The sequence below is a fragment of the Alexandromys fortis genome, unplaced genomic scaffold (genome assembly GCF_014885135.2).
Source record: "Alexandromys fortis isolate MF-2015 unplaced genomic scaffold, M_Fortis_MF-2015_v1.1 scaffold_145, whole genome shotgun sequence".
Taxonomy (NCBI): Eukaryota; Metazoa; Chordata; class Mammalia; order Rodentia; family Cricetidae; genus Alexandromys; species Alexandromys fortis.
In genome coordinates, this window is record NW_026068049.1 from 1,407,976 (window position 1) to 1,425,905 (window position 17,930).

The 17,930-nt window shown below is 46.0% G+C and overlaps 1 protein-coding gene across 1 annotated transcript in view; it reads right to left on the minus strand.

The window, feature by feature from the left end:
• Positions 1–653: 653 nt before the first annotated feature.
• Clic5 (chloride intracellular channel 5) overlaps positions 654–17,930 on the minus strand; it is a 95,610-nt gene continuing 78,333 nt past the window's right edge. Inside the window, exons 5-6 of the mRNA XM_050119376.1 lie at positions 13,044–13,225; positions 654–5,745 (exon numbers count right to left, since the gene is read on the minus strand). Of these exons, the coding sequence (XP_049975333.1) occupies positions 5,578–5,745; positions 13,044–13,225 (350 nt within the window). The 3' untranslated portion in view covers positions 654–5,577. The remainder of the gene's footprint in view (positions 5,746–13,043; positions 13,226–17,930) is intronic.

Below are 17,930 nucleotides of genomic sequence, written 5' to 3' on the forward strand. Positions count from 1 at the left end.
TGAGATCACATTGACTTCAGAGACCCTGGGTACCTCAGCTCTGAGTCAGTGATATGATGCTAAGACCGGAAGTTTAGAGCTGGGCATGTGATGGGAGTTGGGCCACAGATTGATGGCTAGTTTAACTCACACTAGACTGCAACTCGCTGGTCTCCCTCTGGGTCTCCCTCTGGGTAGACATTGCAGAAAGGACCATGGGAAGCATGGCTGGTAAGGGTATAATGTTCCACCTTACCCCTGCGCTATCAAAGAGGTTATAGCCTGCCTACTCTTTAAAAAAAATGGAACTGGGACAGCTACAGCACAAGCCTTTTGATTTCGTGCTTTTCACTTCCCATTCCTTTCCCCTTCCTTCATTTCTATCTTCCTTTCTTTTTCCATCCTTCCTTCTTCCTCCCTATTTTCCTCCCCCCTCCCTCCCCCCTTTTCTTTCTGTCTATCTTGGGGATCAAACCTAAGGCATCTTGCCCTCTAGGGCTCTACCACAGAGCCACATCCAATTCTACCTGTGTGTCTTTTTAGTTTTGATTTTAAAAAAATGAACACGTTTTATGTGAAATTAAATAACCTTTATTTGGAAAAGAGAGAATTCTATGCTGTCATTTAAAGCAGCCTAACCCTTCCCCAAAGAAGTCCAGTGATCTCTTCTGTAATATTTGAAAATAAACAAACTTTATTTGAATCAGTAAATACCAATCAAAACTGGGAAATGCATTTACAGCTGGCTCAAGATATAAAGCAAGCGTTGGACTGTGTGTATTCAAAGGCATGTCGCATTTAGTAAGGCTTTCAAGCAAGGCCTGGTCTCACTACAGTTAAGGGTCTCAAGAAAAGTGAGTTACCATTATTTGGAGCATTTACAAATTATTAATTAGAATTGCTAAATTAGTTAATTACTTATCTTACAAAAATGAAAAGGCTAGGTGACTGGGAGGGTAGGGAGGACAAATTTAAACATCAGCTGGGTATTTTGCTTCTTTTGATTTTGTCCTTTTGTTTTGAGATGGTCTCATATAGCAGGCTGGCCTGCAACTTGCTATGTAGCTGACCTTAAACTTCTGATCCTCCTGCCTCCACCTCCCTAGAGCTGGGATTACAAGTGTTCACACCAAGCCTGGTTTATGTAGTGCTGGAGATCTAGCCCAGGGCTTCATGCATGCTAATAAGCAAACACTCTATCAACCAAGCTAGATCCTAGTCTGATATCTTCTATAAATACATTCATGGTCAAAGTCTCAACATCTTTAGCTATATACAAAAATATCATGGCTTCAAACTTTTTTTTTTTTTTTGCCAAACATCAGGTTGATTTAATAGAAAATACGATTTAACTCAAACCTCATACGGGGACAATGCTTTGCTTATTTTTGGTAGTATACTGGTAGTAGTACAGATCTATTTCCTTCAACAACGTTAAATAGGATTGTGCTGTTTGATTCATACTTACAAGATGCAAGTGTCTTGAAACGAGGCTGAGAACAGAATATTGTAAGGGGAAGAGAATGGACTTAGAGCTCAGCTCAGGCTGTTAGTTTGAGTGGTAGAAAGCAGAGGATGCAAGGTCACTGGCCTGTCTGTAGAAGGGCCCCATGGCCAATGACAAGATTCCGAACATTCTCCCAACAGAAGAATCTGGTGCTTCATAGGCACGCTTCTCTCCTCCATGTTTTCTAGTGATCTTTCTTTCTTTCTTTCTTTCTTTCTTTCTTTCTTTCCTTCCTTCCTTCCTTCCTTCCTTCCTTCCTTTCTTTCTTTCTTTCTTTCTTTCTTTCTTTCTTTCCTTTTGAGAAAGACAGGGTTTCTCTGTGTAGCCTTGGCTGTCCTGGAACTCATCTTGTAGACCAGGCTGGCCTCAAACTCACAGAGATTTGCCTGCTTCTGCCTCCTGAGTGCTGGAATTAAAGGTATATGCCAGTATCACTTAGCTTAAAGATCTTTCTTAATGTCATATATAGGTATAATATATATGATACACATACTTAGATCTTAAAATATAAGCCTTGAGAATCACTGAACTTAGTTTCAAGCACAAGTTAATGTTCCATGTTTCCAGGCAAGGCTACATCCGTTTCCTGACTCGTCTTGTAGTTGAGCTCACCTCTGACCATGGGAAAATGGAGAATCCCAGAAGCACCTATCAGACACCTGTTGCTTCTAGAAAGATCTGATTGTTGTTGCAAATCCTTCCAGTGATGGCGGCAAACTCTTACTAGATGGACACCCAGCTTCTGCCTCTGCTTCCCTCAAAACACAATTTGCCTGGGCCTTGCAGGTTCCTGGGACTTTTAGACAGTTAACGTCTGTCTATGCTAAGCATGCTCCATTCCCAAGATGGTCCTAAAATGCTTGGGACTGTCTTTTTGTAGAATATGGCCACTTTGAAGCACAGGTGCTGTCTTCTCAACTGCTGCCTCATCTCACAACCAGAAGGTACCACAAACATCCCCCAAACAAACCTCACTCTTGGAGTGGCTTCTTGTGAATGAAGAAAAATCAAGATCCTGTCTGGTCCCACCAGCGCCGGAAGGGAACACCAGGGGCAGGCACCAGGAAGCTGGCACCTATTTAGGGTTGCCTGACCAAATAAACCGACTGTTTCCAACTTCGTAACTGAGTTGTTTGCTGCCAGGAGCCTAATCTAGACCCCTTGTTTAAGGCGGGGAATATGCACATACCTAAGACCCTGAATTTAGCAGGAAAATATGAAATGTTCTGGAACAACCAAAAATTCACTTTCTATCTTATTGTGTATAGTTCCTAATATCTTAATAAAGGCCTTTTTTCTGGGTCAACCCAAGACATAGGAAGTTTTAAATAGGTAGATAAATGCAACTCAGTCATTCTGAGTCTCACTCCAGCTGTCTGTCTTGCCTTCCACTTCACACACACACACACACACACACACACACACACACAAAATTGTCATGTGTCAATCCAAGGTGAGAAATGAACACAAAAGAAATGGTTCCATCAAAATAGCTTGTCTTTCTCTGTCACCCAAATGCTTCCTGAGGGACTGGCATTTGCCAGAACAGCTCCTATCCAGTCTCTGCAGGCAGTGCCTGCACGGTCTGAGTTAAGACTTGGAACCTACGAGAGGGTGGCTGCAGATGGTGAATCATATACATGACAAGGTTAAGGCCAAGGTCCAAAGAAGCTGGAGCCTCAGAAGAAAACTCTGCTCTGAGGGTGGGGGGTAGGGGTGAGGGATGGGGGGATAATCATCATTTACTTAATTGCTATTTTTATATACCAAGACAATTCTGTCCTAAGACACTGGTCAGTCTAATTATGATTCTCTGATAACATAAAAATAACTTCTGAACTCAAGTACTCAGAAGAGCCTCCATTCTATAATCTCACCACTTTTTAAAGGGGTTATGATAGATCCAACATGGGCTAAATTTTGTTATGTATGTAAAACTAACTCAATCACAGGAGGACCTTCTAGAAATAGTATTGACTCAGCTTGGGTGGTTTATTTTTAAAGACTTGCCCATTTCCGGGCTCAGAATATCACATGAGGGTCCTGAGTATTCTCCTTTCCCTTGGGGACCCCTCTATATGCATCCTGGTCTTCACCATAGGTCCACCTGCAGGACACAGGGCTGTGAACTGCCTGGGTCACCCTGCTTGTGAGTTCTGGGAAGGATTCCTGAGAACAGCATGGTTTCCTATTAATTAAACAGCCTTCCTATGGTTCTGGAAGCCTCTTCCTGCCCCCTCCCTGCTCAGCAGGCCCACTAGGGGCTCTTCCCTGCAGAAAAAGGGCTGGTCCCTCAGCAGAGCTGCCCTTTAAACACCCCAGGGGCAGTTTGCAGAGAGCCTGTGGAAAGGTTCCTGTAGGGTGGAAATGAATCGACTCATTTTGCACCTTCAAAGCTCTTTCAGGCTTATAAAACACAGGCAGAGTCCTCTTCCCCAATGGGCTAGGGAGACCTCCCGCTTCCTCCCTTCTTGGATCAATGGTCGAGCTTTGCTTTGGCGATCCCTAGAGGCAGGTGAGTCCAGTGACTGTTAGCACGTGTTGACGTTTCTGTGGAAAGGACCCGTGCTGCCCCACCCTCCGGAGTAATGAGCCAAGTCCAGGGGCTTTCTGGTCCTCAGGAGCCTCGCCCTGCACTGGCAGCGACACAGAAGGCAGGATTGTTAGAGTGAGGCCCAGTGGATGGATTTCTCCCATGTGCGCCCTAGCTCATTGGGAGAGGAAGAGTGAATGGTTAACTCATTTGTCATAATGGTTGGTCAGTCCAGGTTCCCATGCTCAGGCCCCATGAGCTTTGTAGGTAAAACACAAGGCAGACAACTAAGGAGAGAAATATTAGGCTTTAAAAAAGCTTTTTCTTAAAAATCTGATAGATGAGTCTGACGGCAGGAAAATGAACGCAGGACAGTATATTTTCCAAATTCAAGCTGTGGCTTCCCAGTCAGAAAGACCCATGGACTTTCTTCCTAAGGCAGCCCTTGATCACACTATTCCCTGTTAGAATTTCTCTCCCATCAGACGCTGGGGCTGAAGAAGTCGGGAGCCTGAGCACACCCAGGTGGCAACCCATGTCCAGAAGTGACTAGGAAGGGCCCGGAAGACAATTTTGGCCAATGTTGGAGTCTGCTTGATGGTTGGTAGGTGTGCCCTAAGAGCAGTCCATGATTTAGATGGTGAGGGAGAAGACCGGTCTAAAGGTTTACTAGGCTACTTTTCAAACTCCTCGCTTTATCTGCTACCATCCCTCTCCCCCCACAACTCCACCCAAAGTCACTCATTGAAGAACAGTCCCACCCACTCATGTAATCTCCAGTGGCTGAGTGCTCTTCAGTCAGTGACCCCTGTGGCTGTAGACCCTGTGGGGTCTTTTGGCATCAACATTGCTTCCCAGAAGTCCCTCTCCATTTGGATCGCCTCAGTTTACAGTCCTAGGTCAACGGCCTTTGTGGAGACAGGTGGAAAGCCGGGCTCAGTGCTGGCCAGGACATAATCGGATTGCACCTGGTCCCAGCACTGCGACAAATTGGGGTGTATCCAAGGGAACATTATAATATGGCCCTCTGTCAGAAATAGTGAGCAACTGGAACTGCTCTGCAAGATTCCCAAAGCCACACCCAGCTGGGTCCCTCCCCCAGCACTGTCTTCCAATCAAAGCATGGTTCTCTCTCTAAGGATCATGGGATGATTTTTGTTCCTCATAGTTACTGAGGAAGAGGTGGGGTGGAGGAGAAGCTGGGATTGGAGTTGCTAAAGCATCAGGGAAAGTATTATGACATTGGCAGAAGGGACCAGTGACAATCCCACGGGAGCTCTTCAAACTGACCCCAGTCACACTGAACCTGATGGGGTCAGCAGGTGGGAAGGTCTGCTGATGCGTTCTCTCCTCTTGTCTGGCTCCTGGGATAGGGCAGAAAGATGGCACTGATCTTAGAAGGTAGCAGTCTGGAGCTGAGTTCAGGGGTGCCGGCAGGATGTGGCTTCGTTCTTTGCTTTTAAGTGTTTCCTCAAGGAAAGGAGGGAAATGAGTCTGTAGAAGGCCTATTGGGAAAAATAGAATTCCTTTGTAGCAGAATCGGGCCAAATGGCTAAGCTCAGGATCGGCTGAGGCGCCTGGCAACATCTGCATAGGCCAGCTCGATCTCGCTGTCAGCTGCACAGGTGTTGGTGAACTCGTCCCGCGCATAGGCGTTCTTGAGGTACCGCCACAAGCCTGTCATCTCAGCCGGGAAGTCGTAGTTCCGGTACTTCTTAGCCACAATCTAAACAAAGAGGACAAACAGAGGTAGTGTGAAGACAGGACACAAATCAGTAGGAGGTATTAGGGCCACGATTTCACGGGTGGCTGTGCATATCAGATACATCTGCATGCACCAAGGCTGAGCAAAGTTGCCCAGAAAGACTAGCCATATCAGCAAGCTCTGAGTTTGATTGAGAAAGACTGCCTTAATGAGTCAATGGAAGAGAAATTGAGGATGACTCTTGACATCAACCTCAGGCCTCCACGTGTATGCACATACATGTTTATATGCACCAATGCACATACATGCCTACAGGCATGCACACATGCATATGCATACACATATATAAAAACAAAAAAAAGTGTGCTGTGAAGGAAACCTGAAGCGATATGAATTTTTTTGAGGTAGACATAGTTTCCATACTATATAACACATTTGGGGAAATATGTGTGACAACCACAAGCATATTACCAATAGAGTATCCATATTCACATAGCCCAAGCTAACCTCAAACTTCCTATGAGACTTTGAATTTTCAGTCCTCCTGCCTCCACTCCCGGGTACAAGGATTATAGATACATGCTTCCTGTTATAGTTCAAATTCTCTTTATTTTTGGTCCTTCTTCTGCTTTGCTCTAAATAAGCATCCTTGTTTTTATGTGATGGCGGTGGTGGTGGGACCCAGAAAAGTGAGTCAGGTATTAGCATATATATGAAGGTTCTAGATCTGGTGTGGGCGTGGGCCACTAGTAATCTCCAGTCTTTTCTGAGTCACCACACCCGGGATGTGGCCCGGGACTTGTAGAGAAGAGGGGCTTGTGTTTATAGGAACAGTAGCATCAGTGGCTAGGGGCCAGCTCTGGGATTCAGCTGGCCACTTTGTAATCCCTATTCCATCTGACAGCTGTGACCAAGGACAAATCCCTGACACCTCTCTGAGCCCCAATTTGCTTTTCTCTGACATGGAGGTAATAGCAGGACTTTACCTTGCAGAAATGGGTAAATGGGTTCTGACAGAGTGCTCAGACATTCCGTAGCCATTGTCTAACACAATTCACTGAGGCCCGGCTGGTGCCCATTTCATGCATTTGCTTCTTCACTACATGGAGGCTGGCAGGGTGGCTTTTTGAATAAGGTCTGTATAGTCCAGACAACTTTCTGGACACATGACCTGTGAGCTCTCCCAGGGCCTTGCACACAGAAGGCCCTTGCTCTTGCTTTAATGCTGTGTTAATATCAGCAGAGTCTTCATATATATTTTTTAACAAGGGCTCCTGTGTTCAATGTTCATTGGGACCTACCTATAGGTCCCAATGTTCATCCTGCCTATAGCTCTCAGGGTCCGGCAGGGGCAGCAGAGAGTAGTATCTCTCCAAGGGTTCTGCTCCCAACTTCCTTCATTTTCTCATGTGGGTGGAGAGACATCAAACCACAGGATCTGATACTCTGCTCAGAACCCCTTCAGCTCAGCTATGTGAGGATTTCTCCTTCCTTCCCATCTGGATGATGTAAAGTCCCCAGAAAATTATGCCACGACAAGGACAAAGATGACCTACTGCATGAGAAACTCATTCTGGGGATCCTCCTATACCAGGGAGAGCACACGTTCCTTCCAGGCGCTCATTCCAGTTTTCAGGTTCCAGGACAATATTTACATTCTGTCCTGAGTCGTAAGGATGACAGCATCCTTTTCTCCTCCCCAGCTTGTAAGCAACAGCATGACAGGGTGGGACCACAGTCTTCTCGCTTCTATACCCTTCCATAACCCTAATGACTGGCTCATAAGCCCGTTCTCATCTGGGTGCTGTGTTATGCTACTCAGATCTCTGAAGCATTCTACAAGGACCGTATACCTACTGTCCAGATGAGAAAGGAGAGGCACAGTCATTTTAATAAGTAAAGTTTCAGTGCACAGCTGAATTTAATCATTGGTATCTTCTGTTATCCCAACATCAGACAAGGTACATTGAGTTATATGTGATGAAACCATTCTGTGGTGTGTGTGTGTGTGTGTGTGTGTGTGTGTGTGTTGCAGAGGATAGACGCCAAGACATAATGTATGCTAGGCAAAACACCCCCATTAAATCACATCCCTGGTGTTCCAAAGCCTTTCATTTTAAACGTGAAAACATTCTTTAGCCATGAGCAAACTAGACCCAGAAGAGACTGAAAGGTTCATGACATATTGCGGAGATTCTCAACCAGTGGATAGCGACCCTTTTGTGGGTCAAAGTATCCTTTCACAGGGGTTACCTAAGACCATCTGAAACGCTGATATTTATGTTACAATTCATGACAGTTGCAGTTATGAAGTAGCAATGAAAATAATTTCATGGTTGGGGCTTGCCACAACATGAGGAACTGTAGGAAAGGGCCACGGCATGAGGAAGGGTGAGCATCACTGTGGGTTGCAGGGACTGCCAGTACGGTGCCTGTCCACTGAGAACTAGGAAGGGTGAGCATCACTGCGGGCTCACCCCATAACTCTCCTCTCCGCTCAGCCCTATGCAACTAATGAGGAAACAGGACAACTCAGATCCTAGGCCCAGAGTGCCAGTTAATCTGTGACCTCTTACTAGTGACATTCAGACAATGATACCCTGGTTCTCTGGCATCCTGGGAGGCCCAAGAAACTGCCTCAGGTTCAAAGTCCCTCTGCTTTTGTCCTGCTTCTCTGTGCAGAAGAGAATTGCCTGTCATAGCACCTTAGCATTTCACTGTCTGTGTTGGAATGGGAAAATGGTCCCTATGCACACCTGCCCGGTAGCTTCTCAGTCTCATTTACAGGAGTTCCTTGTCTTTATGTCCATCCTCCCCCAGTAGTCATCAAGGTACCTTCAAACTGATTGCATCCCCCATCTGCCTCATCCGCTTGAGAAAGGGCTGATGAACCTCAGCTACTCTAGTCTCAGGTCTTAGGCTTTGTAGATAGCCCCATGTGGCCCCATGCTCCTGTGTAGAAAGTCATTTGTGACCTCCTCTCTTTCTCCATAGAATCTATCCATTCCTCAAAACCTATGCTTACTTCCAAATTTGCCCCCCCCCCAATTTGCTGTGTTGTTGTTATTATTGTTGTGGTAATATTGGGGCTGTTGAACAGCCTACTTGTGCCTCATCAGGTAAGTCTACAGGCCCTGAAGAAAAGTTACTACACCCGCAGCAAGGCTGGAAGCCAGGGTAGGAGGTGCTCCTCTCCCGATGGCTCTACTGTTCTCTGTGGCAGCCATGAGTCCTGTTTCTTATTCACTCCCACGCCTCCTGTGCCAGCTCAGAAGGAGCAGGACACAACAGGGACTCAGCGGCAGAGACTGGCTCCTGCCACAGCCAACCATCCCTCTCACCTCCAAAGTCCAGGTGGTATCTCTGCAGGACCCACATCTTCAGGGCTCCCCATTGACACATTCCCACAAATCTGAGTGGTCCCCTGAGAAAGTAGCTGCCACTGAGCATGGAAACCTCTAGGCACATCTGTGCTTCCCAGTATTTAAGAGGCAGAACTTCTTGATAGGAAATTATTCTCTCCTGGGGGTGAACCCTAAAGAAGCCACCTACAATGTTCTATCCTGCTTGAGTGTGGCCAATAAACAATAACCACCAGTTGTCCCAGAGCTCCCTCTGGTCACTACAAGAGGAGGGCCTTCCGGTTTGACCTTTGAGAAGAGATTGTCTCGGCGTGGAGCAAATCTATACTGTGATGATTTTCTGACCAAGGGAACTAGCTGGAATTAGCCAAGTGGAATAAAAATGGCTCAAAGTACAGTGAATGAATCTACTAAGAGGTGGTGTGCATGGTTTGGTCCAAAGGCATAAACTTAGAATCCAAATACTCTCACAAGACTGAGGCAGGAGGATCTCAAATTAGAGAACAACCTGGATTGTTTATTTAGATGTTGTGCCAGCTGAGCTCAAAGAAATGGGGTTGGGAGATATTTTGCACTGACTAATGAAGCCATACTTGGTTAGTGCTAGCATTTTAATTTGGAGTTTTATTTATTTATCCATTTGTTTATTTGTTTTTGTGGTGCTAGGTTTCAAGGCCAGTGCTCAGGAAGAGCTGTACTGGTTGGTTTTGTCTACTGTACACAAACTAGAGGCATCTGGGAGAAGGAACTTCATCAGGTCGCACAGTGGATATGTCTGTGTGGTCATTTTCTTGATTATTGATTGATGTAAGAGAGCCCAGCCCACTGTGGGTGGCACCATCCCTAGGCAGGTGGGCTAAGACATAAGAAAGTTGACTGATAAGCCAAGGGGAGCAAGCCAGTAAGCAACGTTCCTCCTTGGTTTCTGCTTCGGTTCTTGCTTTCTGGGTTGTGGGTCTAACTTCCCTTTATGATGACTGTGATGTGAAAATGTAAGCCAAATATAAACCTCCAAACTGCTCTTGGTCGTTGTTTTATCAGAGCAATAGAAAAGCAAACTAGAAAGCATATCCTGGGTTATCTTCATTAGTTTGGAAATAACAGACATGCAATTACAGAATCTATATTTATATGTCTGTCTCCCTTCCAAGTTGTCCCACTGAGAACAGTCACTGTGCTGGGCCAGGAAAAGCCCACCCACGGAAGTTTAGACCAGGCTCAAGGTGAGTGTGGGTCACAGCCCCTCAGCATCCTTGGATGGGGATAGATGTGTCTGGAAGGCAAGCAGGAATGAGGACGCACAGAACTCTGAGGTCCAGAGGAACTTCCTCACTCATGCTGTGAATTTGCTGTCTCATATGAAAACAGTTAGCTCCCACCGCCCAGATTAGATTTTGGCGTCTGAGGCCAAACTGCCTTGGCTCCCCTTCATGCTCTCTACACTGGAGAGCTTTGCCAGGTCCCTGGATCTGATAAGCTGGATCAGCAGAAATCCAAGGAGACAGGAGCCCGGGCCCAGCCTTTGTTCCCTCCTAGGCCATCCTCCATCTGATCCCCGGCTTCCCAGAGCTAGAAACCCACTGAACTGTCTCCAAGGACAGGGGATTAGCTTGGTCATTTAGGGCTGGATGGAGCTGACGCATTCAGAGGATGGCATAGACGCCTGTGTGTTTGCTTACTTTGACAAAGGGTGCCTAAGTGAGTTGCCTGTACATGTTGGAGAAGAGAGGAGGGAAGGAAGGAAGGAAAAGGAAGCAAGGGAATTTGATCCACGCCTCTTCTTTTAGGCATGAGAAAAGTGAAATCCTAAAAGATCAAATGACTCGCCCTAGTCCGCCCTGCTAGTTGGTGGCAGGTGATGAATTAGACTTGGGTCTTCTGATCTTTCCATTCTATTGCCATGACACCGTGTGACTGAGTGGGCATCACACATACCTAATGGTTCTGCTTCTTCAGGGAAAGGAGGAGAAAGCACACTTTGGTGGGTGGGGTGTGCCATACTTAATAACTTCAAAGCGACATACTTGGCTGGTCCTCTAAGAGATCTTTAGCTTGGCCCTGAGCCGAAAATGTCTTCATATTAAAGTGTTGTATTGGCCTGCCCTGGAAGCGTGTAATTCCCTCCCCAGTTTTCGTGCTAACCCAGGACCGTGGGACACTCACACATGGATGGCCAGCTGAGTGACTTCACCACAGGCTGGAGTGCTCTCTAACTGGAGGAGAGTCTGTGTATCTAGCTCAATGCTTCAGCTGAAAGAAATAGCTATATCCACTGATGGAGAGTAGGTGAGCCTTGTCCTCAGTGAGAGACAGAAATAATATGACTACCCTAAACAACATGGGGGCTGATCATATTGCCATAAATTAGTATTTATTAAAGGGTCACCGCACTTGGAAAAGGTTCTGTGGTCAGAATGAGATGGTAAGACATAATAAAAGCAGGGGGTTATTAGGGCATAAGACCCTACTGCATGTTGTTCTAGAGTCGTCTAGATGGTGAGCATCAAAATGGATGAGGGCCAGGGTGAGCTGAGGAGATGACGGAGTCAGTAAAGTTCTTGCTTTGCAAGCATGGGAACCTGAGGATAGATTTAACCCATACACAAGGACAGCTGTGGTGGTATACACGTGGACTCCCAGTGCTGGGAGACAGAGACAGGAGGGTCCCTAGAGCTCACTAGCCAGCTAGTCTAACCAAATTGGTGAGATCTGAGTTCAGTGATAAAAGAATAAGGTGGACAGGGATTGAGGAAGACTCCCAATGTTAACGTATAGCCTCCATGGGCTTATAGTGCATATAAGGCATGAATCACGTGGCAGCCCATGAATTAATAAATATGGGTTAATTTAAGTTGTAAGAGCTAGTTACTAATAAGCCTAAGCTATTGCCTGAGCAGTCATAATTAATAATAAGTCTCTCTCTGGTCATTTGGGAGGTGGCTTATAGGACAGAAACTTCCAACAACAACGGAGCTGTCCCACATTGCTCTGGAGCACATGGTTGAGCTCCATATAGGAAGGGATGCTTTAGTACTCAGAGCTATGTGCAGCCGGAAGACGGGGGCTCCTTACCAGAAACATCCCTCCACACTGCACACAAGGCTGCCACAGACACAGCAGGAAGTAGACCAGTGTGAGTTTGGAGGTCGTTTGAGATAACCCCTAAATTTCCTCTTAAAAGTGCTCAGTCTGTGACCTTTTTATAGGGCATGACTGAGCAGGTGGTGCAGACGGGCAGCAGGCACACTGAGAACAAGCGTGCATTCTCGACACCACTGGCTTCAGCCAATAGGGAGGGAGAATGGCAGGTGGGTACCAAAGGGAGCTTCTGGAGTCTGTGCACAGCGATGCATGAAGACCCATGAGGACCCATCTAATGCAGGTGGGAAAGCATGACGCGGATAACTCCAAGACGAGGCTGTGAAGTAACTGTGTATAGTAGCCTTGCACTTATTATACATTGAGCCCCTATAGTAAAATAAGCAGTTTCATACCTAAGTCCTACAATAACCCTGGAGATAACTAACAGATGACTATTTTATAGATGAAGATGAAAGCTCAAGGGTTGGAGAGATGGTTCAGTGGCTAAGAGCACTGGCTACTCTTCCTGAGGACCCGAGTTCAGTTCCTAGCATACACATGACAGCTCATGACCATCCGTAACTCCAGTTTCAGAGTATCTGATAGCCACTTCTGATTTCCATGGGAACCAGACACACACAGTGTAATACACACATGCGGGTAAAACACCCAGATGTATACATTTTTTTTAATTTAAGGAAATTCAATCCCGGAGAGGCTGTTAACCCAGCAAGCAGTGAAGGCTGATCTGGGTTCCTAATATTTGACTTTAGAGCCTAGAGTTACCTGGGCTCCCAGGAGCTACTACCCTTGATTCATCCCCACCACTTGGCTGGGCCTGAGAGGACGGCAATACCAGGCACAGACCCCTCTTACCTTGACAACATGCAGCTTGGGGAGCAGATTGCAGTCGGCTAGGGTCAGCTCATCCCCGTCTAGGAACTTGCGCTGGGACCCTTTCTCGTCCCCACGGATGTTGGTATCAATCTCCTCTGGCAGAGGCGTGTTCAGGTAGTCATCCAGCTTCTTTAGTGCCCTTGTCAAGCCCCTCTCAAGGGCTGCCATGGAAGACAAAAAGAAGGGTCAGCTCTCTTCTTACTAAATATAGTCACAGGGACTTCGGAGTACACATGCATGTGCGCGCGCACGCGCGTGCGCACACACACACACACACACACACACACACAAATAAAATAAATCTGAGAAACTAGCCAAGCAACAAACACTAGTTATTTCTTTAATTTGATTAAAACACCAGATATTTCTTTTAATTTGATTAAATTCCTTTTACTTTAAGACGTGTCTCCTATTAAATAAAGAATTTCAGTAGTTAAAGTGTATGTCAAAGTATTCAGAGCTTATCTCCAGCAGGTACAACATTAGGCAGCTTCTACTTTTTTTATATTTATTTTTTTGTCAATGATTCACAATACACACAATAATTTTGAAGAAAGGCTGATTAAGTAATTAAAAATGATACAGAAGTAGTCCTAAGATAGGACCAGCTTTCTGGAAGTATTAACTTTGACTAAACTAGCTGGAAATGGGGAGGGGACCTTCAGGGACCAGGACATAGGAAAGAGAGCCCCGTCCTGTTTGGGGGGACCAATGCAACCGACAGGAATGGCCATTAGTAATATGCATTCGATTCCACTGCATAGAGACTGTCACCTGCCATGGATGCAAAGAAGACGAGGTGGCAGAAGACGTTTATATTTCTATCCTGAGTAGAGCAACTAACCCATTTAGATACGCAGGAGCATAGGACCTTTGCATCATGGGAAGATGACATGGCAACCTTGCACCTGAATATACAGGGTCGCTGCATGGTCATTAACCACTGTACCTGTGACATCAGCCCCGCTTCTCAACTTCCCCCACCCCCTGTTTGGACAGCATGCTCCTGAGATCCCAGGAGTTCCCACTGACCCACATGGCCTCAGACACAAGGGGGCATTGCCATCCAGAGGAGAAACTGCGAGCTCTGTCCTCCTTGTCATGGCTTCCCAGATGTGCCTTCTAGTAATTAGCCACTCCCAAACAACCCACTTTTGTCTTTTCATAGGAGGCCTTTTGTCTGGGACAATGGAAGAACACTTGTCTGAGACAATGCTGCTGAACACTTCCTGGAATGTTTGGAAACCGGCTAGAGGCAGGCCGTTCGTTTCTCAATACTTCCTTCTCCCTGGTGTGGCATTTGAACTCGGCTTCATCATCTGCTTTGTGTTTTCGGTTTGAGAGAATAGAGTGAGAAGAGCTGGGGAAAATGCTTGAATTCCCCTCGGTGATTGTCTAGACTGTGATGGGATTACCAGACTATTCAAGGGCTAAGGCAGAGGGTGGGTACTGGACAATACTTATTATGTTTTTCTCCCCAAAGTGATTGCATTTCATGCTGGGTTTGTTTGCTTCCTCAAATCCTTTCAGCGATAGAGTGGGGCAAAAACCCAATCCCAGCAGGAAAGGAAAAAAAATAGCACAATATTCTAGTTTCAGTTTTGTTGTTCTGCCAAAACATCCTGTTACAAAGCAGTATTGGGGAAGAAAGGGTTTATTTGGCACACATTACTGAACTGCAGATTATCTTTGTAGGGAAGTCAGAGGCGGGAGCCTGAGACCTGTTGGTCTCATCACATCCATAGTTAAGTTAGCAGCATGAAGCAAATATCCAGGCTGCCTTCTTGCTTGCTTGTTCTCTTATCTGGCTCACCCCCACCTCCCGCCTAGGGAATGGTGCCACCCACAATAGGCTCTCTTCGTATCTGTGAGCAATCAATGTAATTCCTGCTCTACCTGATCCAAATAAATCCTCAACTGAAACTCTCTTTCCAGGCAAGTCTAGGTTGTGGCAAGTTGACATTTAAAAATGACCATGACACATGGTAGAGTTGTTAAATTTTGATCAATTTGTATCAGCGGACGGATATGAAGGAGTGAGCAAACGGAAAGGAGGCATTCCAAGTCCTAACTCCCAAATGCCTCTTGGAGACCTTTCAGACCTGTGAATTTTGGCAACAGTGAATATTGGCAAATAGGCAGGAAGCAGTGATGGAGACCTTGAGAGAGCAGCTCTGGATAGAGTCCAACTATCTGCCAAATGAGCTCTTGAAATGGAAGGGGTAAAGTTTAATAACAGTTATGGTTGGGTCCTCTACCTCATTACTACAACGTCACACAAGGCATGTACATTCTGAGCATGCTCACTGCTTGTCAGTAACTTGACTTGCAGTAATCATGGTAGAGACACAAGATGAAAAGCAAGACGGAATCCCACGGTGACTCCCCGCCCCCGTTAGGATTTAGATTTTGCCTAGAATAGACTCACAGTTGAGGTTATAGCTTCAAGACCCTTTAACTGAAGAGCCCTCTCCAAGACTGGGGGTGGGAGGACATGGCTTTTTTCACTTCCCTGTTTAAGTTTATTGTATTAGCTTTGGGCACCATAAATCCCACCTGTGCCCCTGGTTCTGGAAGCTAGAGGTTAGCTCCTCAAGGTCACTGAGTGACAGCCTCCTCATTTCAGTGACAATGAAAGCCCCCAGGTCACACATGGCCCCTTTTAGGTTCACTCAACTCAGTGTAGGGAAAGTTCCTGAGACAAGGGCCTGGACTGTACCAGGTGGGTCAATGGTTATCACTGTTTTCTTGTGACTCGATGAAGCAGTCATCCTTCTGCCTGTGTGCATCCTCCCATACTTCAAATCAGTGTATCCTTAAACATTCCAAGATGCAACAGAAAGCACGAGATTCCGAGTAGCCCCAAATCTGAGGTCAAGTCCCAAAGTGGAGCTTTCTTTCCCTCTTTTTACTTATTTAGATTTTTCATGAGATTTGCTCATGAAGCTCAATAACTAGCAAAAATGGCCTTGAACTTTTGCTCCTCTTGCCTCTGCCGCCCTAATACTAAGATTACAGGCATGTGCCACCATGTACCCTCCCTTGCATATTTAATGCACAGCCATAACTATGTGCCCTTAGACCCCCTGGAATCCTTGTTGGTGACAAACCATGTAGAGAGGAATGGTCAGAGGAAAACGGACACACCATACCCACATGCTGAAACACTCCGGGCTAACAAGCCGCCCGTGACAGTACCAGACATTCTCTTCCAGCCTTCTCCCTCCTGCCTGCTGGCTCAGTCCTGAACCACAGGATTAAATGGTCTCTTTCGGCTGATGGCATTTGGGTCGTGAAACCACTCACAGTGAACTTTCTACTGTGGTAAAATGGATAGGAAAGAGACCAGGGTGAAAGGCAGGGGACAGTAAGTCCTTCTGTGTGTGTGTGTGTGTGTGTGTGTGTGTGTGTGTGTGTGTGTGTGTGTGATAGAGAGAGGGGAGGGGGAATCTCACCACTGAAAGGCTTCCTCAGACACTGGCTGTGGTAACTAACCTCAGGCAGGCTACGGCACCCAGTGACCCTTGATGACTAGCATCCCATGAACTTGATGGATACCCAGTCTTTTAATTGCTCCGCTTCTGCTTCCCATAAAGATTTATTCCGCACTACACACAAATGTGCCGGGTAAAATATGCAATGAGGAAAAAGGGGAAGAGTTCATAAATATTCTCAGGCATATGCAAACAATCTCAAATTTATTTTTCTCTCTTTTTTTTTAAGGAGGGAAAAAAATCCACCCATTCCATGATCACTTCCAGATTCATTGAGGTTGCTATTACATAAGAGCCAATATTGTTTTCTCGTCATAGAGAAATAATGAGTTGGGAATGGCAATTTGAGCTAAGAAAATAATATAGTCTTACCAAGGCATGGGGGTTGGAGGAGGAACGGGGAGCCAAGATTCTAATCCAGCCTCCAACAAGTTTCTGCAAGCATGGTTCAGCCCCAGTTTGCTAACATCTGGGCACAGCATGGGAACTGAGGATCATGAAACCAGCGGCACCTCTGGCTCTCAAAATTCACACAGAGAGGGGCAGATGCCAAGGGTGGTCTTTGAGACAATAGAAAGCAGGTCTGGGGTCAGGAGCTTTGTAGGGTCTTCTGTGTATTTTTCTCTCTGATGTGTACTTGGAGAAGTACACATATATTACATACACTCACACAGACATATCCATATAAACATAAATAAAAATAAACCTTATAAAAATAAATTGGGAAAGAGATGGCTCAAGGGTTAACAATACTGGCTGCTCTTTCAGGGGACCTGGATTCAAGTCTTATCTACACAGGGGCTAAGAAATGGTTCTAACTGCAGTTCAGGAGATCAATTGACCCTTTTTGTTTGTTTGTTTGAGACAATGTTTCTCTGTAGCTTTTGGTGCCTGTCCTAGAACTAGCTCTTTGTAGACCAGGCTGGCCTCGAACTCACAGAGATCCACCTGCCTCTGCCTCCTAAGTACTGCTGGGATTAAAGGTGTGCACCACCACCACCTGGGTTCGATTAACCCTTTCTGCCTCCTCAGGCACTGTGTGAGGTCTACAGACAGATACGCAGGCAAAGCATTTATACACATAATTTAAATTATAAAATGTTGTTTTAGAAAGAGATCAAGGCCCACCTTTGGCAAAGATCTGCAGCCTAGGTAGGTGCCTGCCCATGGAAAGGAAGACCATGACCACTAGGTGCTGGGCCCAGGCTGAGCACCCTTCACCCTCTGTCCCATTCATTGCTCCGCTAAGGACAATTCCCACAGGAAGGCAACACTCACTGTTTTCTGAAGGGACCCTGAATGTGGTACTCATGGTTGCCTAGACACATAAGAGCCAAGGACTAGTATTTATTCTCACTTAACAGCTAAGTAA